This window comes from Triplophysa dalaica, chromosome 10, assembly GCF_015846415.1.
Source record: "Triplophysa dalaica isolate WHDGS20190420 chromosome 10, ASM1584641v1, whole genome shotgun sequence".
NCBI lineage: Eukaryota > Metazoa > Chordata > Actinopteri > Cypriniformes > Nemacheilidae > Triplophysa > Triplophysa dalaica.
The window spans coordinates 1,758,147-1,784,529 of record NC_079551.1 but is presented as its reverse complement, the minus strand read 5'-3'; the positions used below and the strand labels follow the sequence as shown (position 1 = coordinate 1,784,529).

At 36.5% G+C, this 26,383-nt stretch overlaps 1 protein-coding gene and 1 long non-coding RNA gene across 3 annotated transcripts; both read left to right on the top strand.

The window, feature by feature from the left end:
• The first annotated feature begins 5,786 nt into the window (after nucleotides 1-5,786).
• LOC130429394 (uncharacterized) lies at nucleotides 5,787-10,554 on the top strand. Its single transcript, XR_008907593.1, has 5 exons — nucleotides 5,787-6,027; nucleotides 6,650-6,676; nucleotides 7,746-8,063; nucleotides 8,368-9,238; nucleotides 10,138-10,554. It is a non-coding gene; the product is annotated as an uncharacterized LOC130429394 (long non-coding RNA).
• A 2,499-nt stretch (nucleotides 10,555-13,053) lies between these two features.
• Nucleotides 13,054-25,336, top strand: LOC130430461 (uncharacterized). Of its 2 annotated transcripts, XR_008907805.1 has the most exons (6): nucleotides 13,054-13,259; nucleotides 13,878-13,904; nucleotides 15,630-15,956; nucleotides 17,146-17,472; nucleotides 17,879-18,206; nucleotides 24,916-25,336. XR_008907805.1 is itself a non-coding variant. In XM_056759576.1 (5 exons), exons 1-5 carry the CDS (start codon nucleotides 13,223-13,225, stop codon nucleotides 17,986-17,988), a joined length of 828 nt encoding a protein of 275 aa, XP_056615554.1. In that variant the 5' UTR covers nucleotides 13,054-13,222; the 3' UTR covers nucleotides 17,989-18,395. The 2 variants fall into 2 exon arrangements, 1 of the variants encoding a protein (XP_056615554.1); XM_056759576.1 differs by lacking the exon at nucleotides 24,916-25,336 and having other exon boundaries at nucleotides 17,879-18,395.
• The last annotated feature ends 1,047 nt before the right edge of the window (nucleotides 25,337-26,383 follow it).

Genomic DNA, 26,383 nt, shown 5'->3' with positions numbered 1-26,383 from the left:
TCACGGGGAGCCTGTGCCTATCTCAGGAGTCATCGGGCATCAAGGCAGGATACACCCTGGATGGAGTGCCAACCCATCGCAGGGCACACACACTCACTCACTCATTCACTCACGCACTCACACCCTACGGACAATTTTTTCCAGAGATGCCAATCAACCTACCATGCATGTCTTTGGACCAGGGGAGGAAACCGGAGTACCCGGAGGAAAAAACCCCCGAGCCACGGGGAGAACCTGCAAACTCCACACACACAAGTCGGAAGCGGGAATCGAACCCCCAACTCTGGAGGTGTGAGGCGAACGTGCTAACCACTAAGCCATCGTGCCCCCCTCATCTCATTATTAATAAATGAAAAAAAAATCAATTCAAATGTGTGGTTCTTTGTGTTGCTCATAAATGTTTTGTGATTTCAAAGGAAAACCTCACGAGAGAGCAGAAATAACAGTTTTATAACAGACATCACATATTAATCATTCTGACATTTATCAGGTGGATGGAGAATACAGCTTTAGAATAACGGAAGATTTTATCAATGACATAAACAACATATTCACCCTTTATGAATGTTCTTTATATTTTTTGAAGATAATCCACTAATAAACACAAGAGTAACAATTATAGAAACCCAGGAGTAAAACCACATACTGAAAACTCTCTTGACATTCGTTATTCAATGTTCAAACATTTTGGATGAAAGTGTCAATGAAGACAAGTGGTCCATGTTTACTGATTATTTTGTTCCAGAAATACTCCTACTGTATAGGCATATTGTGTAAAAGAGTACATACTTGAGTAAACTCATTGAAAGAGTGTTCTGAAGGATCTATGGTGACTAATATTACAAAATGATTTATTAATGCTCATAAAGTGTTGAATAAGTTCACATGCTGTATTTATTAATAAAGTCTCATGTCTGACATCTACTGCAGTTTCATCATTTCACAACTAGATCAAAAGCACACAAAGAGGTAAATCCAGGCAGCGGAACACCAAGGGACACATACATGCATACAAAAATACACACCAGACAACTGAACACAAGGGATGAAAGTATATATATCAATATACACAGATGAATGGACAAACAGGGGCCCGTTTCAATAAGGAAGTTCAACCAACACCGAGTTAAAATCTGAACTCTGAGTTGATTTACTCAGAGAATCGCTACTCTGAGTTTTCAGTTTCAGAACAGCTGATTTGAGTTAGTTCAATCAACCCTGAGTAAGTTCACTCTAGGTTACGCGCGTTCAGCATGGCGATGAAAAGCCATTATCAATTGAGTGAAGATAGCACGATTCACCATGGCAACGGCACGTGACAAAAAGCGCTCTGTTCATTTCTCGCCAATCGAATTGAAGGTACTGTTACAAGCGTAAGGTGAATATTAAGAAAAAAAGAGCAACACAGCCGCAGCAGCAAAAGAAAGAGAGTTGGTATGGGAGAAAAGTGCTTCACTTGTTAATGCGCCAGTTTATATGTCAATCACTTTTATATTTATTTTGTTGAAACTGTGAAAATGCGAATTATATTTAACTCTCTCGCTCTCATGTAGGTGCTATCCTTTTGCAATAAAAAGATCTTGGCAGCAGCTGAATATGAAATATACGACGGCGTCGTAAAAAAAAAAACATTTCGAGAATAAAGTCGAAATGTTACGAGAATAAAGTCGAAATATAAAGTCAAAATGTTACGAGAATAAAGTCGAAATATAAGGTCGAAATGTTACGAGAATAAAGTCGAAATGTTACGAGAATAAAGTCAAAATGTTACGAGAATAAAGTCGTAATATTTTTAGAAAAATAACAGAATTTCTAGAAACAATGGATGTGGAGGATTTGGTTAAATCCTACTTTAGATTATGATTTAGCAATAAGGAAATTCTTTGTATTTTGGCGCATCATCACGGAGTTATAATTAGTAAAAGGACACTGCAGCCGTTATGTAGGAAACTGAATTTATTCAGAAGAAAAAATCTGACATGAACTACGAATTAACTCACTGATTCAGATGACGTGCTCAAACATAACTTCAACTCTTAAACTACAACCTTCACGAAAATAAAATACGTATTACGACGAGTTTATTCTCGTAACATTTCGACTTTAATCTCGTAACATTTCGACTTTAATCTCGTAATTTTGAATTTATTTTATTTTTAACGTGCCACTAAAACGCCGTCGTAGAAATACAATAACATCATTTATTCAGGAAACTTTAAAGAAATAAAATGGTCTTGCTAGTAAGATGCCTGATTGGGAAATGTTAAATATACTTCTTAAACTGGCCTTAAAAGTTAAGATAAAACGTCCAAACGGGGCCTCACAATTCTCTCCCGACATAAATATAATTCTCTGCGAATTAATGCAGCTTCCTCTTCTATGGGTTCCTAAATAAACGGACATGCCATTTTAAGTTCTGTGTGACTAAATTGAGCGCGATTAGGAACACGAATCAACAAATGACGTATGTAATTTCAACACCGCTCGCTTTCACTTCGAAAAGGGGGAGGAGATTGTAACAAACCCTGGGTTTGCGGAATAAAACCTGCTCCCGACCAGGTTAGGTTCACGGAGTAGGTTACTCTGGTTACTCACTCGGAGTATAAAATACCTCGATTTCTGAAATGGGCTTGACTTACTCCGTGGTCGCGGGTTTGACATACCTCGCGTTCTGAAACCAAAAACCCTGAGTATTCCGTTTTCTGGGGTTGACTTACTCTGAGTTTGCACTTACCCTGCTTTCTGAAACGGGCCCCAGGTAAAGAGACACAGGTGAAAACAATACATGCTATCGAGACAAAGCATGAGGGGAACTGGAGTTCTTACAAAACATAGACAGAACACATGGGAATGGCGCCCTCAGGTGGCGAACAGAGGTGCCAGCACCAGGGCGTGACATTATTGATGTAAGGATGTGAGGACAATGCTTTAATTTAGATCACATATATATATATATAGAGCTGGTTCTACACAAGTGTTCATATTCTTTATTAGTGTAATGTCCTGTCTGACATCTACTGCAGTTTCATCATTTCACCACTAGAGGTCAAAATCACACAGCACAGACAGCAGGATATTAACATGACCTCCCACAGGGCGCGCGGCTCCTCGAAGCCACGCCTCCTCCTCCTCACAGGAAGATCGTCTGCGCGAGCACGGTGCGAGGATCCGTTTAAATACATAACTTACCCTGCAAACCACTTTTGCCCTTATAGTGTTCGACATTAGAGTGCCTGTGTCCCAAACAATAATATATTGAAATGCGTATATTAACCTAAACTACTCGGTTTGAGATCGCGGACACTCAAATTTGGGATAATACCCCAACTCACCGCGAGGGGGCGGAGTTTAGTAATGATCCACTGAATTAATTATATGAAATAAATGATGCATCACTGAATAATTGAATTTGTTGTTATTTAATTACAATTGATTGTAAATTGAATCTGTTTTTGTTGCGGAAAAGATACATATCAGCGTATACTTGTTCATAAGAAACACTTTGGCCTACAGTAAATAAAGGAGACGAATCAGGACACACATGCAGTAGTTTGACTGGCAAGCAGGACGTCCTATTGACCGATGCAATGACTGGACAAACTTTTTATAGTTCTGCACCTTCCATCAAATGCATTTAAATATGCATTACAATATGTGTGTTGCTAATGTATTTCTACTGTTTACTGGGGTGTTTCATTTATTAATTTTTATTCGTTGCATTTGTGATTATTTTAATCATCGTAAAAATATCAAATGCAAAATAAATCATATGCAGATTTAAATGTAGAGTAGATGAGTTAAACTCCTTCCCAAATGAAGATTATTATACTTAAGGATTAAGAAACAACATAAATGTTTGTAATCCTTAAACCTTTGATTTAGCATTTGGGCTACATTTACTTACATCCTTATTTCAATAAAATATTACAGATAGACAAGACAAGCATGCAGTGTTGTTTAATGAAATGACCCACGGGTACTGATCAGGGCTCGAGCAGTCACGGAAATGCAAGAGATGAGATACCTCAGACTGAGCAGATCGACCGGCGTCTGACAAGTACCGCGAGATCAGACCGCTTCGTATGGCCTCGAATGGCACCCGCGATACTTTGACGTCATACGAAGATCGATTTGCGCAGCGCCGTATAAAGTCAAAGGAAGGATTTCTTCTCGTTGATTTCCGTACCTCTTCGAACATTTCCGTCAGTGCTCACTTCCAAAGATCGTTAGTAGTTGTAAAGCCTAACACAAATGTTTTAAATATAGTTGCTAACTTTCATTATGTATTGTTTAATTGAAGTTATACGAAGGTTTTTCATTACCATGTTATATAAATGAGGATACATTTAATTTTTATACACTTTTTAATAACTGGTAAAATAATCTAAAGACCAACATGACTAATATACATTTTGGCTTTTATTTGTTATTAAAACACTTTAGGTTTGTTGTTCAAAAGTGTGTGTGGTGCATGTGAACGGACAGGAAGAACCCATCACCCCCCACATGACCACACACACACACACACAGATACACAACCTGTTTGTCCATCTATCAGACAAAACCACATTTCTTCTTCGTCCTCAAGACATCAGACCACATCTGATCTCTCGCTGATGCACAGGCTGATTAAAAAACAAAACCAAGAGCAGCGTCTTCCAGAATGTGAAACAAAACTTTGTGCACATTTAAAATATTTGTGTTCATGTTGAGAAAAAGCTCCTATTTTTAAACTCAAGAAGAAAATCAAGAGATTCACACAGTTTCTTCATATCTGTAGATACGATGATAAAAGCAGGACAGAGGTGTTAATAAACTCAATATCAAGTTACAACACAATGCTTTTTTAAATTAACATGATTCAATCCTATAAAAGGTGGATTTAACTTTAAATTAAATTATAAAGTTCCTGTCTTTCATGTCAGTGTTTGTCCACTAAAGAGCTGTGAAGTTTCTGTTCAACAGTTAAATCTTTATTATCATACAGCAGCTGAACATCAATATATCGTCATATATACAGAACAAGAGTGAGTCACTGACCTCACATCACATCTAACACACAGAAAAACCACAAAGAAATCCACGAATGCAACTGATCTAAATGAAGACAAGATTTAACATCTGAAATCCACCACAACACTGTTCTTGCGTTGTGTTATGTTCAATTCACAATTTACTCGTGTTGTTCTCATCTGTTCATCGCCGAATGAATCTCATCTTTTGTAAACACACACAAACAGATTTAGGAAAAGTTTAACATATGAAAAACACACACAATGTGCAGGGGCGTGTTTACCATTCTGGGGGCCCTAAGCAAAGTCGAGACATGAGTCCACCACACATTGCCTAAAATTTTTGTTCGAATTGCACAGTATTGAGAACAAGGATTAATATGATGTATACAAATATAAACTGGATTTATGTTACGGTGAACCGCATAACAGCACAATATTCTCTACAGTTTGTTATAACAATAAACCTTCTTTGTTTTGGGATGAAAACGTGTCTTTTAGCTACAGAATAAGAAAGTAAAAGGTGCAATCTTCTTCTTTTCATGTTTCTTTCATATCGTTTTGCTATTTTCGTAAAATTTGCTACTGACAATGTGTGAACTTTAGTCAAGGTCATCAATGTTTGTGGCTGTCTGTGTGTAGTGTGTGCGAAGGGAGTCTTTTCCTGCTCACATCTCATTGGCTCATTTAATTTCTGAACATTTTTCTTTTGTCAGTCACAGCAAAAAATAAATAAATACACAGGCTTGTTTAAACACGCGACTGACCCGAAGTCATCGACTTTCGTGTGGGTTGTCGAGCTCACACAGTCATGAGAAATTACCGCCAACTCCGCAAATTTGTTTTAGATACGCGCTCCCACGCGCTCGTGCTCGCTATTGGCGCTTTTGATTGGTCGTCTACATATAGTGTTTAAAAGCGCTTTTCCTCAGACTGCACTCTTTATTCGCACTGGATTGATTTGTAGTCTAACTGAAAATGGTTCGCACGGTCATTCTGATGTGTCTTCTGGTTGGTAAGTGTGCCGTTATATGCAATTTTAACATTTGTTACGTTTAATTCATGACGACACTTTTATTATATTGTGAATCGCTTTTGTAAATTGTACCAAAAATGTTGAACATATTTTTCTTTACAATTGTAAATATTGTTAAGTAATCATTTAAAAAAATACATACAATACATTTTGTGAACACAATAGAATCCAGGATTAGGCTATTTACTGGTGTAAGTATAAGTTATCTGTCTCTTGATTATTATTTTACATAGAGACAGGTCAAAATCAGATCTAATGTAAGCCCATGCTCATGTGTAGGGCTATTCACAAACTCTATCCAGTCAATAAGGCCAAAGAAATCTTATGGCTTTGAGGGACAACAAATGTGGATATTAAAATCTCCAACTATTAAAACCCTTTGGCATAACCCCAGCCAAAAAATCTGAAAAGTCATTAATAAAGTCCTTACTGTATTTGGGTGGACGATAAATCACAGCACACAGCACGGGATGCAACCGGTCCAGCTCAAAAACATTAAATGTCTACACAAATGTCTCTATACTGATATGGACGGCACACATTTTACAATACTGTGTTATATAAGTTTATCTGTTCTTAAAACACTGTTTGTGTTCTTCAGGTGGGATAGAGTGTTCTTTAGTCAGGGGTGAGTAACTCAAGTCTTTTAATGTCATTATTATCTGAATTTAATGTCTGTTAACAATTATATGTTCTGATATAATCAAAAGATGTCTTGTCACGAACAATTGTTTTCAATGTATATTTGTTGTTTTGCTCACAACATCACCTGCTGTACAACAATGTCATTACATCCAGTTATTAAAAATTATTAAACACACTGAAGAAACAAAACCTCTTTATATTCAGTCACTAATAGTCTTTTAAAAGTTCTGTCATAACTTGTTTAACTCTGTTTAACTCCCTGATTATGAAATCAAAGTATTATTATTTTCTTCTCTACCAAAAAAAATTATGAATGAATGATTCTGTATACTGTGTTAGGCTATATGAGACCAGTCTTCTTTTTGATTGCACTTATGCTTTTGTTGTACTTGTGCTGTCCCAATTGCTTCCATTACCTACCCCACTTGTAAGTCGCTTTGGATAAAAGCGTCTGCTAAATGACTAAATGTAAATGTATTACTGTTTCATATCTGATCATGTTTATATCATGAGTTATAAGTTTATAGACATCTGACTTTATTTCAAATGATATTTCTGTGTGTGACGTCATCTTCAGTGTAGTTTGAAACTTTTAACCAGGGTTACCCAGACTTGGTCCTGGTGGGCCACTGTCCTGCAGAGATTAGTCCCATCTTGTCTCAACACACCTGCCTCCAGGTTTATACAGTTGCTGCGTCCTAATTTGATTACTTACTGTTTACTACACACTTAAAGTATGTAGTGATTTTGTTATAGACATGCATTTACATTTGAGTGTTTATCAAATGCATGTGCTGGGACACACTAACTCGAACCGGAAGTTGTCACAGTTGCCGACAACATTGTGACCATTAACTGTCAATCATAAATACAGAGTGACTAACTGAATATATTTACTATCAAACACTCATTTATCAACATAATGATGAAGAACAAATGTCTCTATACTGAAGAAACTGCAGTCATTCATAGACAGCACACATTTAACAATACTGTGTTATATAAGTCTATCTGTTCTTAAAACACTGTTTGTGTTCTTGTGTGTTTGGTAGAAGATGTAGAGAATCTAAAACAGTTAGAGGGACGATCTGTTACTCTAAAAAATGGTCTCAATGAACTACAGACAGATCAGGAGATACTGTGGATGTTTGATGATGAAAGAACAATCTTAGCAAAGATCAACAGAGAAACAAATGAGACGTCAATACCTGGAAATGCTGATGAGAGATTCAGAGACAGACTGAAGCTGAACGATACGACGGGAGATCTCATCATCACACACATCAAGACCTAAGACTCTGGAGATTATAAGATGGAGATCAGAGACAACACAGATACAATACACAAGACATTCAGAGTTCATGTTTACAGTGAGTAACTCAAGTCTTTTAGTGTCATCATAATCTGAATTTAATGTCTGTAAACAATTATATGTTCTGATATAATCACAAGATTTATTGTTATGAAAAATTGTTTTCAATGTTTATTTGTTGTTTTGCTCACAACATCACCTTATGTACAACAATGACATTTCATCCAGTTGTTAAAAACTATTAAACATTTTTACTGTGGCCTCAACTTTAACACAGTTTATGTTTATTTTGTGTAATTATGTGGAAAAGACTTTGTTTTTAAACTGTTTACAATAGTTTTTATGTTTGTGTTGTTCAACAGAGACTTATTTAATAGAGGTGCTTTTGCTGGTGCCGATGGATGGATCTGTTACTCTAAAAACTGGTCTCAATGAACTACAGACAGATCATGTGATACTGTGGATGTTTAATGGTGAAAGTAAAATCTTAGCAAAGATCAACAGAGAAACAAATGAGACGTCAATACCTGGAAATGCTGATGAGAGATTCAGAGACAGACTGAAGCTGAACGATAAGACGGGAGATTTATTGTCATGAACAATTGTTTTCAATGTTTATTTGTTGTTTTGCTCACAACACCACTTGCTGTACAACAATGACATTTTATCTAATTATAAAAATCTGTTAAACTCAAACAGTCTGATTTACAAAAGAGAAATTAAATATCTGAACAAGTTCATGTTGAATGTTTTTTTCAATATTTTACAACTTTTAATTTCGGTATGATTTACATTTTTATTGTGTCCTCAACTTTGACACAGTTTATATTTATTTTTTGTAATTATGTGAAAAAGTCTTTGTTTTTAAACTGTTTACAATAGTTTTGTGTTTGTGTTGTTCAACAGAGATTAATGTTCCAGAGGAGTCTCTGCTGGTAACGGAGGGACGATCTGTTACTCTAAAAACTGGTTTCAATGAACTACAGACAGATCAGGAGATACTGTGGAAGTTTGATGAGGAAAATAAAATCTTGGCAAAGATCAACAGAGAAACAAATGAGACGTCAATACCTGGAAATGCTGATGAGAGATTCAGAGACAGACTGAAGCTGAACGATAAGACTGGAGATCTCATCATCACACACAGCAAGACCTCAGACTCTGGAGATTATAAGATGAAGATCCAAGACAAGACAGAGACAATACACAAGAGATTCAGTGTTTATGTTAAAGGTGAGTAACTCAAGTCTTTGACAACACAACCTGCTGTACAACAGTGACATTACATCTAATTATTAAAAACTATTAAACTCAAACAGTCTGATTTACAAAAGAGAAATTAAACCTCTGAACATGATCATGTAGATTTAGTTTTCCACTCAAGTGAACAACTAAAAATCTCTCTGACCTTTGTAAAATACTAGAGAAACTAGTGTCAACTCATATTACTTGCCTTTAAAAGTTTGTTATTGACAGAAAAGTAACCAATGAACAAAAATATAATTGATTTAAAAAACTGCCTGCCTAGGTTTTAATTGAGTGTTTTTAGACTTTGAGCACGAACATAAAACACAAAGGAGTCTTCAGACCAAATGGTGAGGATTTGAAATCCTTATAATTTAGGCCGGACTTGACTTACTTTACCTAACCTGAGAATAATAAATAAGAGTGTTAAAGACAATAAGACAAAAGTACACAGTGTTGAAACATTTACAGTGAGATTTCAGTCCTGAAGTTTGTGTAAAACTGTTATTATTAAACCATTATTAATTACACTTTGTGTTCAAACACTGTCCTGAGTTTTTAATCATTTAGTTATTTAATGGTATAGTTTTGTGACGTAAAAGTTAATGTGTCGTTTCATTTGTAACATATGCTGTAATTATTTTAGTATACTTTTAAACATTTATATTTAGCAGTCAGAATCTGTTTAATCTGGACACATCTTTCACAAAATAAATGAATGAATGAATGAATGAATGTTCATTTGTGTACTTCAGTGGAGTGAAAGAACAATTCTTGTAAGAATGAAGTAAAACTCTATTGATGATATTTCCTTTAAATAATATTGTAAATGTCATTTCTAAATGTTATTTCAGTGGCAAATTGTTGACATTTCTCTTTTCTGACAGATTCAGTAAAAACTAAAGAAAATGAATTAACAACAGTTGTGAAGACTTTACTGATTAAAGCAGAAGATGAAGTTTGATCAGCTGATAGATGCTCATCATCACATCTGTTACATCATCAACATCTACAGTTTTACTATCTCATGATCTGTCCTCTTTAAAAGATCATCTTCATATGCTGTTGAGCTCAATTGAAAAATATATATATTTTTTTAATAATTACTTAAACAACTATCAGCTAAATATAAACATTATTAAAAAAGTGTTTGTGTCTGATCATTTATGTCTTTTAATGGATAAACTAGTAATGGCTGTTTTAACAGTAAACACATGCTAGTGTTGTGATCGAGCTCCTCAACATGTTATACTAAATACACAATGCATGACATTATTAATAAATGAATAAAGTGGTTCTTTGTATTCTGTGTGTGGCGTGGACTTTATGTTATTTATAGGTTTTTCATATAATACACGCTAACTAAACGAAATATATATGTCAACAGTTCAACTTGTTGATCACACTCCTCTCCGTGATCAGGAAGCAGGACTGAATGCATAGAATGACTGATTCTTCATTTGCTGAAATGGCACTAGAGCGCTTTATTTTTGTATTTTGTTCAAGAAACACACCTAAAAGAACTTGAGAGTACCAAACTCATCAGTCAAACCCAGGGCAAGACATTCTAGAAAGTGTTTTCGTCAACTTAATCATTAACAGTCCTCACTGTCTACAAAGAACTTCTTCCCACAGAGCACCACAAAGCTCACCTATGACCCGAGTAGAACAAATATCACATTATATATATGAACAAATAATACACTTTTCTACATACACTTTTTTAACATTTTAAATGTTTTATATAAAGATACTTTTATAATAAATATTTTTGATTGTCTTATTGGATATTGTTTTAGTACTTTTACAGTCAAGATACCAATAGAAGAAAAATAGGCCCATCCTCCCAAAGGGGGCGCGGCTCCTCAAAGCCACGCCTCCTTCTCCTCCTCACAGGAAGATCTTCTTTGCGAGCACGGTGCGAGGATAATTCAAATACATAACTTACCCTACAAACTACTTCGCATACTATCTGCCCTTATAGTGTTCGACATTAGAGTGATTATGTCCCAAACAATAATATATTGAAATGCGTATATTCACCTAAACTACTCGGTTTGAGATCACGAACAATCAAATTTGTGATGTTACCCCAACTCACCGCCAGAGGGCGGAGTTTAGTAATGATGCACTGCATTAATAATATGAAATAATTGATGCATCACTGAATAATTGAATTTGTTGTAATTTGAATGAATTTTAATCTGTTTTTGTTGTGGAAACGATACATATCATCATATTCTGTTTAATAAGAAACACTTTGGCCTACAGTAAATAAAGGACACGAATCAGGACACACATGAAGTAGTTTGACTGGCAAGCAGGACGTCCTATTGACCGATCCAATGACTGGACAAACTTTTTATAGTTCTGCACCTTCCATCAAATGCATTTAAATATGCATTACATTATGTATGTTGCTAATGTCTTTCTACTGGTTACTGGGGTGTTTCATTTATTAATGTTTATTCGTTTTACTTGTGTTTATTTTAGTTTTTTATTAAGCTGAACTCAGAAAAAGCCCCTATTTTTAAACTCTATTATCATAAGAAATCTCAAGACATTCACACAGTTTCTTCATATCTGTAGATACGATGATAAAGCAGGACAGAGGTGTTAATAATCTCAATATCAAGTTACAACACAATGCTTTTTTTATTTAACATGACTCAATCATATATAATGTGGATTTAAATTTAAATTAAATTGTTAAGTTCATGTCTTTCATGTCAGTGTTTGTCCACTAAAGAGCTGTGAAGTTTCTTTTCAACAGTAAAATCTTTATTATCATACAGCAGCTGAACATCAATATATCCTCATATATACAGAACAAGAGTGAGTCACTGACCTCACATCACATCTAACACACAGAAAAACCACAAAGAGATTCACGAATGCAACTGATCTAAATGAAGACAAGATTTAACATCTGAAATCCACCACAACACTGTTCTTGCGTTGTGTTATGTTCAAATCACAATTTGCTCGTGTTATTCTCATCTGTTCATCGCCGAATGAATCTCATCTTTTTTAAACACACACAAACAGATTTAGGAAAAGTTTAACATATGAAAAACACACACAATGTGCAGGGGCGTGTTTACCATTCTTGGGGCCCTAAGCAAAGTCGAGACATGAGTCCACCACACATTGCCTAAAATTTTTCTTTGAATTGCACAGTATTGAGAACATGGATTAATATGATGCATACAAATATAAACTGGATTTATGTTACGGTGAACCGCATAACAGCACAATATTCTCTACAGTTTGTTTTAAGAATAAACCTTCTTTGTTTTGGGATGAAATGGTGTCTTGTAGCTACAGAATAAGAAAGTAAAAGGTGCAATCTTCTTCTTTTCATGTTTCTTTAATGTTGTTTTGCTATTTTCGTAAAATTTGTATTAGATTTATTTTATTTTTCTCTCTTTCGATTTTGAGCACCGCTTCGATACGCGCGCTTCATTGTGTGTATCTGAGTTTCTCAGAATGATTTGACCGATTGAAGCCACTAGGGGGGCCCCAGGGTTGCGGGGCCCTACACATTTGCGTGGTTTGCGTGGTGGTGGTTAACAGCTCTATTGACAATGTGAACTTTAGTCAAGGACATCAATGTTTGTGGCTGTCTGTGTGTAATGTGTGCGAAGGGAGTCTATTCCTGCTCACATCTCATTGGCTCAATTCATTTCTAAACATTTTTCTTTTGTCAGTCACAGCAAAAAATAAATAAATACACAGGCTTGTTTAAACACGCGAATGACCCGAAGTCATCGACTTTCGTGTGGGTTGTCGAGCTCACACAGTCATGAGAAATTACCGCCAACTCCGCAAATTTGTTTTAGATACGTGCTCCCACGCGCTCGTGCTCACTATTGGCGCTTTTGATTGGTCGTCTACATATAGTGTTTAAAAGCGCTTTTCCTCAGACTCCACTCTTTATTCGCACTGGATTTATTTGTAGTCTAACTGAAAATGGTTCGTACGTTCATTCTGATGTGTCTTCTGGTTGGTAAGTGTGCCGTTGTGTAAATGCAATTTTAACATTTGTTACGTTTAATTCATGACGAAACTTTTATTATATTGTGAATCGCTTTTGTAAATTGTACAAAAAATGTCGAACATATTTTTTTTACAATTGTATATATTGTTTAGTAATCATTAAAAAATTACCATATTTCTTTTGAACACAATACAATCCAAGAGTAGGCTATTTACTGGTGTACGTAGGTTATCTGTCTTTTAATTTTTATTTTACATAGAGACAGACCAAAATCAGATCTAATGTAAGCCCATGCTCATGTGTAGGGCTATTCACAAACTCTATCCAGTCAATAAGGCCAAAGAAATCTTATGGCTTTGAGGGACGACAAATGTGGATATTAAAATCTCCAACTATTAAAACCCTTTGCCATAACCCCAGCCCAAAAATCTGAAAAGTCATTAATAAAGTCCTTACTGTATTTGGGTGGACGATAAATCACAGCACACAGCACGGGATGCAACCGGTCCAGCTCAAAAACATTAAATGTCTACACAAATGTCTCTATACTGATATGGACGGCACACATTTTAAAATACTGTGTTATATAAGTTTATCTGTTCTTAAAACACTGTTTGTGTTCTTCAGGTGGGATAGAGTGTTCTTTAGTCAGGGGTGAGTAACTCAAGTCTTTTAATGTCATCATTATCTGAATTTAATGTATGTAAACAATTATATGTTCTGATATAATCACAAGATTTATTGTTATGAACAATTCTTTTGTGATTATTTGTTGTTTTGCTCACAACATCACCTGCTGTACAACAATGACATTACATCCAGTTATTAAAAACTATTAAACACACTGGAGAAACAAAACCTCTTTGTGTTCAGTCACTTATAGTCTTTTAAAAGTTCTGTCATAACTTGTTTAACTCTGTTTAACTGCCTGATTACCAAATCAAAGTATTATTACTGTTTCATATCTGATCATGTTTATATCATGAGTTATAAGTTTATAGACATCTGACTTTATTTCAAATGATATTTCTGTGTGTGACGTCATCTTCAGTGTAGTTTGAAACTATAAACCAGGGTTACCCAGACTTGGTCCTGGAGGGCCACTGTCCTGCAGAGATTAGTCCCATCTTGTCTCAACACACCTGCCTCCAGGTTTATACAGTTGCTGCGTCCCAATTTTATTACTTACTGTATACTACACACTTAAAGTATGTAGTGATTTTGTTATAGACATGCATTTACATTTTAGTGTTTAGCAAAATAATATGCATGTGCTGGGACACACTAACTCGAATCGGAAGTTGTCACAGTTGCCGATAACATTGTGGCCATTAACTGTCACACACAACAAAATACAGCTCTTCTTTCCATTTATTTATTCTTTCAATATTTCATATTGATCATATATCAGACAGTTTCTGCATATCTCATGTTCATCTTGAATAGTATCACGCTCTTCAAATATCTGTAGTATTTAGTTTGATCACATTTATAAAAGACAGATACATCTTTACAATTATTCCCTATAAACACACGATGCGTGCGGGGGGTGGGAGTGGATGGTGTTGGAACTAAAGCACGTGCTCATCCATTGTCAACAAAACACAAACATACAGTATGACTCAGTTTGGTGTGCGGTTCATGTCCGGCACCTTTTAGAGCTGGGACTCGTTTTTTGACAAGTTGACCTTGTTAAGCACAAGAAGCCTGCACGTTTAACAATATAAAGAAGTCAGAATGCGTGAAACACTGCTGCACATCCAGTCATATTTATTCATTTATTGACACATCAGTTACGTAATTTATTAATGCAGTGCAGCATCACTAAACTCCGCCTACTCGCCGTGACTTGTGGGTAATATCATCCGTAAGTGTGAGCATCATTCTGCACTTTGAATTTCTAGCTGAAGCATTAGATCATCTGGGCATCTTTGGAATACTCTCTTCAACATACTATGATTTGGTACATACTAATTCTACTCTCGAAACCTATAAAGGACGGACAGAATGCAGATTGGGACGCCACAAATTTCTAGTAAGATCTCGATTAAGTGTTTCAGGTGTGTTTGATACGGGTTGGAACTAAACTCAGGAGGACACCGGCTCTCCAGGACTGAGTTTAAAGTAGACGCAGACTGTAATCCAGTCTCTGCACTGAAATGACAATAAGACACTGAAACACTGAACTACAGTCATAAATACAGAGTGACTAACTGAATATATTTACTATCAAACACTCATTTATCAACATAATGATGAAGAACAAATGTCTCTATACTGAAGAAACTGCAGTAATTCATAGACAGCACACATTTAACAATACTGTCTTATATAAGTTTATCTGTTCTTAAAACACTGTTTGTGTTCTTGTGTGTTAAGGTCAACCTATACGTTTAGAAAAACATGCATGGACGGTGGGACGTGCTCTTACTCTAAAGACTGATCTTACTGAACTACAGACAGATCATGTGATACTGTGGAAGTTTAATAATGAAAGTACAATCTTAGCAAAGATCGACAGAGAAACAAATGAGACGTCAATACCTGGAAATGCTGATGAGAGATTCAGAGACAGACTGAAGCTGAACGATACGACAGGAGATCTCATCATCACACACTGCAAGACCTCAGACTCTGGAGATTATAAGATGGAGATCAAAGACAGCACAGATACAAGAAGCACGATATTCAGAGTTCATGTTAACAGTGAGTAACTCAAGTCTTTTAATGTCATCATTATCTGAATTTAATGTCTGTAAAAAATTATATGTTCTGATATAATCACAAGATTTATTGTTATGAACAATTGTTTTTGATGTGTATTCGTTGTTTTGCTCACAACATCACCTGCTGTACAACAATGACATTACATCCAGTTATTAAAAACTATTAAACACACTGGAGAAACAAAACCTCTTTGTGTTCAGTCACTTATAGTCTTTTAAAAGTTCTGTCACACTGTTGTGTAAGTTCTTCAGTGATCACAGTAAAGGAGATGAAGTGAGAGTTGAACTCTTTGACCCTTTCATGCCTAGAGGTCACTACCATCATCACTGGTTGTATTTAAGTCTCCAGCCTTACTGAATAAAACACATGAATTTCATCTTGATCACCTGCGCTCACATGTTTTTATGAACATGTGATGTTCATCTGGTTTTTGTGTAAGGGCTGAGCTCAAGAACCCTCAGGGTATATGAACCCAAACCCAGTGACTGGGACCGTACACCTTTCTCATACGGGACATATACCCTTCGTTCCATTCTGAAGGGCTCATCCCTAAGCCCTAAGGTTAAAGGGTGTAGGGGACCAAACAACTTGAAGTGCCCTTCTGCGTCATCATCCCGTGCCCATAAGGAGGCGCCGTCGCCACGCAAGGAATCATGAGGTGCCAAGTGTTCATCAGTTGTACGCTTCCAAATCCTTCATTCTGAAGGGCCCTTTAAAGTGACCAGTTTTGAGCACTTCAGGTTGGATCGACCATATGGCGGCCATGATTGTTTTAACACCGAGGGTGATATATTTCATTTAGAAGGAAACAATAGAGACACACATGACGCTTCAGTGAGTTCAGCTGTAAGCCCAGAGAGACATGACAGAGACTTATGATTATCTGTCTCTTCAGATCAAAACAAACAATACATACTAGTCCACTCAAGTGAACATCTGAAAATCTCACTGACTGTTTTATTTTCATATAGCACTTGACCTGCAGGATGATCTGATGATCATGTTACATTTGTTTTTCATATTTTACAATCTTGTATTTTGTATGAAGATTTACATTTTTATTGTGGCCTCAACTTTAACACAGTTTATGTTTGTTTTGTGTAATTATGTGGAAAAGTCTTTGTTTTTTAGCTGTTTACAATAGTTTTGTGTTTGTGTCGTTCAACAGAGATTAATGTTCCAGAGGAGTTTGTGCTGGTGACGGAGGGACGATCTGTTACTTTACAAACTGGTCTCAATGAACTACAGACAGATCAGGAGATACTGTGGATGTTAAATGATGAAAATAAAATCTTAGCAAAGATCAACAGAGAAACAAATGAGACGTCAATACCTGGAAATGCTGATGAGAGATTCAGAGACAGACTGAAGCTGAACGATACGACGGGAGATCTCATCATCACACACAGCAAGATCTCAGACGCTGGAGATTATAAGATGGAGATCAAAGACAGCACAGATACAAGACACATGAGATTCAGAGTTGAAGTCAGGGGTGAGTAACTCAAGTCTTTTAATGTCATCATTATCTGAATTTAATGTCCGTAAACAATTATGTGTTCTGATAATATCACAAGATTTATTATCATGAACAATTGTTTTTAATGTTTATTTGTTGTTTTGCTCACAACATCACCTGCTGTACAACAATGACATTACATCTAATTATTAAAAACTATTAAACTCGGACAGTCTGATTTACAAAAGAGTAATTTAACCTCTGAACATGATCATGTTGAATTTGTTTTTTATATTTTACAACTTTGTATTTTGTATGAAGATTTACATTTTTATTATTGCCTCAACTCAATACACATTGTTTTTTCATTTTGTGTAATTATGTGGAAAAGTCTTTGTTTCTTAACTGTTTACAATAGTTTTGTGTTTGTGTCGTTCAACAGAGATTGATCTTCCAGAGGAGTTTGTGCTGTTGAAGGAGGGACTATCTGTTACTCTATATACTTTTCTCAATGAACTACACACAAATCAGGAGATTACTGTGGAAGTTTAATAATGAAAGTCCAATCTTAGCAAAGATCAACAGAGAAACAAATGAGTCGTCAATACCTGGAAATGCTGATGAGAGATTCAGAGACAGACTGAAGCTGAACGATAAGACGGGAGATCTCACCATCACACACAGCAAGATCTCAGACTCTGGAGATTATAAGATGGAGATCAGAGACAGCACAGAGGCAATACAAAAGATATTCAGAGTTACTGTCAGGAGTGAGTAACTCAAGTCTTTTAATGTCATCATTATCTGAATTTAATGTCTGTAAACAATTATGTGTTCTGAAATAATCAAAGATCTAATGTTATGAACAATTATTTTGTGATTAATTGTTATTTTGCTCACAACATCACCTGATGTACAACAATGACATTACATCCAGTTATTAAAAACTATTAAACACACTGGAGAAACAAAACCTCTTTGTGTTCAGTCACTTATAGTCTTTTAAAAGTTCTGTCACACTGTTGTGTAAATTCTTCAGTGATCACAGTAAAGGAGATGAAGTGAGAGTTGAACTCTTTAACCCTTTCTTGCCTAGAGGTCACTACCATCATCACTGGTTGTATTTAATGGTGTGTTCAGACCAAACGCGAATGGCGCGTCAAGCGCGAGTGATTTACATGTTAAGTCAATGCAAAGACGCGATAGACCTACTTGCGGCGCGAATCGCGCGAATGAGGCGGCGCGAATGACGCGAATTGCGCGAATGAGGCGGCGCGAATGAAGCGAATTGCGCGAATGACGCGTTCGCGTGATTCGCGCGATACGCGCGTTTCGCGCGATTCGCTCGAGTTGAAAAATCTGAACTTTGGCGAAAATTCGCGCCGCGTTAACCAATCAGTAGCTTGCTCTAGCAGTCAGGTGATTATGATGTTGCGAGGGGACGCAGAAATCTCAACAACAATGGAGGACAAAATCACCGTTGCTTTATGTGGATACCTGGAGCTGTACGATACATCTTACTTTTATCGAAACTGAAATAAAAAGGATTTTGCTTGGAAGAAAGTGAGTGAGGAGGTCGGACAATCTGGCAAGTTGTCAAAAACGATCTTTACACAATTTAAGCAATTTATCTATAAGGGAATGGAGCCGGCTGGCAGAGGCCCCTCCCATGACGCGAATTCGCGTCTGCATTGAAGTGAGTTTGACGCGCGAATGAAGCGAATTTGACGCGCGAATGATGCGAGTAAACTAAAATGTTCAAGCGTCCAAGTACACGCGAATAGCGCGATTTATTCGCGCAATTCGCGTTCGGTCTGAACACAACATAAGTCTCCAGCCTTACTGAAAAAAACACATTAATTTCATCTTGATCACCTGCGCTCACATGTTTTTATGCACGTGTGATGTTCATCTGGCTTTTGTTGTGTTCAGACCGAACGCGAATTGCGCGAATAAATCGCGTTATTCGCGTGTACTTTGACGCTTGAACATTTTAGTTTACTCGCTTCATTCGCGCGTCAAATTCGCCTCATTCGCGCGTCAAACTCACTTAAATGCAGACGCGAATTCGCGTCATGGGAGGGGCCTCTGCCAGCCGGCTCCATTCCATTATAGATAAATTGCTTAAATTGTGTAAAGATCGTTTTTGACAACTTGCCAGATTGTCCGACCTCCTCACTCACTTTCTTCCAAGCAAAATCCTTTTTATTTCAGTTTCGATAAAAGTAAGATGTATCGTACAGCTCCAGGTATCCACATAAAGCAACGGTGATTTTGTCCTCCATTGTTGTTGAGATTTCTGCGTCCCCTCGCAACATCATAATCACCTGACTGCTAGAGCAAGCTACTGATTGGTTAACGCGGCGCGAATTTTCGCCAAAGTTCAGATTTTTCAACTCGAGCGAATCACGCGAACGCTCAATTCGCGCGATTCGCGTCATCCGCGCAATTCGCGTCATTCGCGCAATTCGCTTCATTCGCGCCGCCTCATTCGCGCAATTCGCGTCATTCGCGCCGCCTCATTCGCGCGATTCGCGCCGCAAGTAGGTCTATCGCGTCTTTGCATTGACTTAACATGTAAATCACTCGCGCTTGACGCGCCATTCGCGTTTGGTCTGAACACACCAGGGTGAGCTCAAGAACCCTCAGGGTATACGAACCCAAACCCAGTGACTGGAACCGTACACCTTTCTCATACGGGACATATACCCTTCGTTCTATTCTGAAGGGCTCATCCCTAAACCTGTCATGGTTCCACTATCATGTCATGTTTATTCTTGTCTTGCAGTGCAGTCATGGCATAGCCTTAAGTTGTGTGGGGAGGGAGAGATAGTGATCCTACCGGTTTTCTATATTCTCTCTCACCTGTCTGCGTCATTCTTCCCCCCATTCTCATTTCCTTGTTAACCTTTCCTTAATGCTTAATCCCCAGCACCTGTTCCTTGTTAATTATCCTGTGTTTGTCTCCCTTTAAAACACCCTCGTGTTCATTGTCCTGTGCTTGTTCATTGTATGTACGTTGTACTTGTGCTTGTAGCTGTACATGATACCTTGTTCTTTGTCATTGAATGTGGATGCATTGTCTTGCCTAGTTCTTGTTTCCCCTGTGTCTTAGTAAGTGTACTCAAGTGTTGTCAAGTGTTTTATTTTTCTAGTTTAGTTAGTCCGTGTCCTTGTTCTCATTTATATATTATCTTGTCTTGTTTTCCCCATTGTGGGTTTTTGTTTTGCCTTTTTTGATAGTCTTGTATTAAATACCCCTGTTTACCCCTACCACGTCTGTCTTGTGCCTGCAATTGGGTTCTACCATGGAAAACCATGACAAAGCCCTAAGCCCTAAGGTTAAATGGTGTAGGGGACCAAACAACTTGAAGTCCCCTTCTGCGTCATCATCCCGTGCCCATAAGGTTTGAGTGTTTTTAGACTTTGAGCACGAACATACCATAAAGAAGTCTTCAGACCAAATGCAGAGGTTTAAAATTCTTATAATTAAGGCCGGACTTGACTTACTTTACCTAACCTGAGAATAATATTAGATTAGATTAGATTCAACTTTATTGTCATTACACATATACAAGTACAGTGTAACGAAATGTAGTTTAGGTCTAACCAGAAGTGCCATTAGCAAGTGCAGGATGTACAGTGTGAATAAATACAGAATACAATATTAGGAAAATACTATACAAATGTTCTATGACAATATGACTGTCGGTATGTACTAGGGACAATATATACAGAAGGATATATACTGTGAACATTATATCTATATACTGTGGTTATGAACAGATAACAATTTAGACTATACAATAGTGCAAGTGACTTAAGTGTGCATTAATTACAGACATTAGCTATTAATGTTGCAGTGCAGTAGATGAGTTGATGAAGTTATTAAGCTTACAGTGCAGTAGATGAGTTAATGAAGTTATTAAGGTTACAGTGCAGTAGATGAGTTAATGAAGTTATTACGCTTACAGTGCAGTAGATGAGTTAATGAAGTTATTAAGGTTACAGTGCAATAGATGAGTTAATGAAGTTATTAAGGTCACAGTGCAGTAGATGAGTTAGACGTTATTAAGGTCACAGTGCAGTAGATGAGTTAATGCAGTTATTAAGGTCACAGTGCAGTAGATGAGTTAATGAAGTTATTAAGGTTACAGTGCAGTAGATGAGTTAATGAAGTTATTAAGGTTACAGTGCAGTAGATGAGTTAATGAAGTTATTAAGGTCACAGTGCAGTAGATGAGTTGATGAAGTTATTAAGGTTACAGTGCAGTAGATGAGTTAATGAAGTTATTAAGGTTACAGTACAGTAGATGAGTTAATGAAGTTATTAAGGTCACAGTGCAGTAGATGAGTTAATGCAGTTATTAAGGTTACAGTGCAGTAGATGAGTTAATGCAGTTATTAAGGTTACAGTGCAGTAGATTAGTTAATGCAGTTATTAAGGTTACAGTGCAGTAGATGAGTTAATGCAGTTATTAAGGTTACAGTGCAGTAGATGAGTTAATGCAGTTATTAAGGTCACAGTGCAGTAGATGAGTTAATGCAGTTATTAAGGTCACAGTGCAGTAGATGAGTTAATGCAGTTATTAAGGTCACAGTGCAGTAGATGAGTTAATGCAGTTATTAAGGTTACAGTGCAGTAGATGAGTTAATGCAGTTATTAAGGTTACAGTGCAGTAGATGAGTTAATGCAGTTATTAAGGTTACAGTGCAGTAGATGAGTTAATGCAGTTATTAAGGTTACAGGGCAGTAGATGAGTTAATGCAGTTATTAAGGTTACAGTGCAGTAGATGAGTTAATGCAGTTATTAAGGTTACAGTGCAGTAGATGAGTTAATGCAGTTATTAGGGTCACAGTGCAGTAGATGTCATGGTTCCACTACCATGTCATGTTTTATTCCTGTCTCAAGTGGAGCCGTGGCATTGCCTGATGGTTTCATGTGGGGAGAGACATTTTTGACCCTTGCGGTCTTCCATACTCTCCTCGAGTTGCGTCATTGTTTCCCTACCCTCCTGTTTCCTAGTTTGTGTTAATTACCTTCCCTATAAAGAGTCCTCATGTGTCTTTGTCTCGTTGCTCGTGCATTGTTTGACGATCGTGTTCTTGTACATGTTCATGTTCCTGTCTCTGTATGCTTGTGCTCTTAGCTGTTCATATATACCTGTTACCTTGTTCCTGTTCCCTCGTGTCAAGTAAGTGTAGTTTAGTGTTCGTTTCAAGTGTTTGTTTTCTTAGTTTAGTATTAGTCAGTGTCTTTGTCTTTACTTATATATATATATATATATATATATTACCCTGTCCTGTTTTCCCCCTCGTGGGTTTTTGTTTTGCATGTTTTGTTTAGTGTTTATTTGTTAAATAAACATATCTGTTACATCATACCGTCTGTGTCTGCCTGCACTTGGGTTCCCACGCCATGTCTCCACAGGAGATTCATGACAGTAGACGAGTTAATACAGTTATTAAGGTTACAGTGCAGTAGATGAGTTAATGAAGTTAAGGTTACAGTGCAGTAGAGAATGGTGGTCTAGTGGGTTAAACCACTGAACTGGTTATCAAAAGGTTGCTGGTTCGATCCCAGCAACCACCACCAGTGTGTCCTTGAGCAAGACACTTTACTCCATGTTGCTCCAGGGAAATTGTCCCTGTAATAAGTTCACTGTAAGTCGCTTTGGATAAAAGCGTCTGCTAAATGACTAAATATATAAATATAAATATAATGCAGTTATTAAGGTCACAGTGCAGTAGATGAGGTAATGCAGTTATTAAGGTTACAGTGCAGTAGATGAGTTAATGAAGTTATTAAGGTTACAGTGCAGTAGATGAGTTAATGAAGTTATTAAGGTTATAGTGCAGTAGATGAGTTAATGAAGTTATTAAGGTTACAGTGCAGTAGATGAGTTAATGCAGTTATTAAGGTTACAGGGCAGTAGATGAGTTAATGCAGTTATTAAGGTCACAGTGCAGTAGATGAGTTAATGCAGTTATTAAGGTCACAGTGCAGTAGATGAGTTAATGCAGTTATTAAGGTTACAGGGCAGTAGATGAGTTAATGCAGTTATTAAGGTTACAGGGCAGTAGATGAGTTAATGAAGTTATTAAGGTTACAGTGCAGTAGATGAGTTAATGAAGTTATTAAGGTTACAGTGGAGTAGATGAGTTAATGAAGTTATTAAGGTTACAGTGCAGTAGATGAGTTAATGCAGTTATTAAGGCCACAGTGCAGTAGATGAGTTAATGCAGTTATTAAGGTTACAGTGCAGTAGATGAGTTAATGAAGTTATTAAGGTTACAGTGCAGTGCATGAGTTAATGCAGTTATTAAGGTTACAGTGCAGTAGATGAGTTTTTTCAAGAGTAGAGAAGAAAAGAGAGTCAGAACAGATCAGTCAGATGTTGGCGGAAGAGATGTGTTTTCAGGCGTTTCTTAAAGATGGCTACAGAATCTGCAGATCTTGTAGCAGTGGGCAGATCATTCCACATAGGTGGAACAGATCCGGAGAAGGTGCGCAAGAGAGATTTTTTACCTTCATGGGATGGCACCAAAAGACGTCGTTCATTAGCAGAGCGTAGGGATCTGGCGGGTACATATGTCTGCATTAGCGATTTAAGATAAGGTGGTGCCGAACCAGTAGGAGAGAAGTCCATTAGTGCAAATGAGCATTCAGTATAATATTCCTTGTGTGCAAGTGAGCAGTATAGAGTGCAAGTGATGCTGTGTGTGTGTAAACAGTCCGGTAGAGCAGATACATGAAGTACTGGTGTGTACAGTTCAGTCATGCATGGCAGCCCTGTAGTGCAATGTAAACAGTGTAATAGCAGCACTAAGTTAAAGTTATGAGAGGTAGTGAAATCAGTGGGGAGCAGAGTTCAATAATGAAACAGCTCTGGGAAAAAAGCTGTTTCCTAGTCTGCTGGTTCTTTTCCGGAGGCACCTGAAGCGCCTACCTGAAGGCAGGAGAGTAAACAGTCTATGAGCGGGGTGAGAGGAGTCCTTGAGAAATAAATAATAGTGTTAAAGGCGATAAGACAAAAGTACACAGTGTTGAAGCATTTACAGTGAGATTTCAGTCCTGAAGTTTGTGTAAAACTGTTATTATTAAACCATTATTAATTACACTTTGTGTTCAAACACTGTCCTGAGTTTTTTATCATTTAGTTATTTAATGGTATAGTTTTGTGACGTAAAAGTTAATGTGTCATTTCATTTGTCACAAATGGTATATTTATTTTAGTATACTTTTAAACATTTATATTTAGCAGTCAGAATCTGTTTAATCTGCACAAATCTTTAACAAAATAAATAAATAAATAAATGAATGAATGTTCATTTGTGTACTTCAGTGGAGTGAAAGAACAACTCTTGTAAGAATGAAGTAAAACTCTATTGATGATATTTCCTTTAAATAATATTGTAAATGTCATTTCTAAATGTTATTTCAGTGGCAAATTGTTGACATTTCTCTTTTCTGACAGATTCACTGAAAACTAAAGAAAGTGAATTAACAACAGTTGTGAAGACTTTAGTGATTAAAGCAGAAGATGAAGTTTGATCAGCTGATAGATGCTCATCATCACATCTGTTACATCACCAACATCTACAGTTTAACTATCTCATGATCCGTCCTCTTTAAAAGATCATCTTCATATGCTGTTGAGCTCAATTGAAAAATAAAAGTATTTTTTTAAATAACTACTTAAACAACTATCAGCTAAATATAAACATTATTAAAAAAGTGTTTGTGTCTGATCATTTATGTCTTTTAATGGATAAACTGATTATTTAGTAATGGCTGTTTTAACAGTAAACACATGTTGGTGTTGTGTTCGAGCTGCTTTAACATGTTATACTAAACACACAATGCATGTCATTATAAATAAAAAATGTCAATCACAATGTGTGGTTCTTTGTGTTGCTCATAAATGTTTTGTGATTTTAAAGGAAAACCTCACGAGAGAGCAGAAATAACAGTTTTATAACAAACATCACATATTAATCATTCTGACATTTATCAGGTTGTTGAAGAATACAGCTTTAGAATAACTGAAGATTTTATCAATGACATAAACAACATATTCACCCTTTATAAATGTTCTTAATATTTTTTGAAGATAATTCACTAATAAACACAAGAGTAACAATTATAGAAACCCAGGAGTAAAACCACATACTGTAAACTCTCTTGACATTCAACATTCAATGTTCAAACATTTTGGATGAAAGTGTCTGTTAAATGAAGACAAGTGGTCCAAGTTTACTGATTATTTTGTTCCAGAAACACTTCTTCTGTATAGGCAGATTGTGTAAATGAGTACAGACTCATTGAAAGAGAGTTCTGAAGGATCTAGGTGACTAATAATACATAATGATTTATTAATGCTCATAAAGTGTTGAATTAAAGTGAAGTTCACATGCTGTGATTTTTAATTCACTTTTTAATAACTGGTAAAATAATCTAATCTTTAGGTTTGTTGTGTAGTAGTGTGTGTAGTTCATATGTAAACAGGACAGGAAGAACCCATCACCCCCCACATACCCACACACACACATACACAACCTGTTTGTCCATCTTTCAGACAAAACCACATTTCTTCTTCGTTCTCAAGACATCAGACCACATCTGATCTCTCGCTGACGCACAGACTGATTTAAAAACAAAATCAAGAGCAGCGTCTTCCAGGATGTGTAACAAAACTCTTTGTGCACATTTAAAATATTTGTGTTCATGTTAAAGCTGAACTGAGAAAACGCTCCTGTTTTTAAACTCTATTATAATAAGAAATCTCAAGAGATTCACACAGTTTCTTCATATCTGTAGATGCGATGATAAGCAGGACAGAGGTGTTAATAATCTCAATATCAAGTTACAACACAATGCTTTTTTAATTTAACATGACTCAATCATATATAATGTGGATTTAACTTAAAATAAAATTATAAAGT

Bases quoted from the DNA above. Each gene is read 5' to 3' on its own strand.
- LOC130430461 (XM_056759576.1), top strand. From the start codon at position 13,223: ATGGTTCGTACGTTCATTCTGATGTGTCTTCTGGTTG. The intron at 13,260-13,877 runs GTAAGTGTGCCG...TGTGTTCTTCAG, and splicing joins TCTGATGTGTCTTCTGGTTG to GTGGGATAGAGTGTTCTTTA. The intron at 17,473-17,878 runs GTGAGTAACTCA...GTCGTTCAACAG, and splicing joins ATTCAGAGTTGAAGTCAGGG to AGATTGATCTTCCAGAGGAG.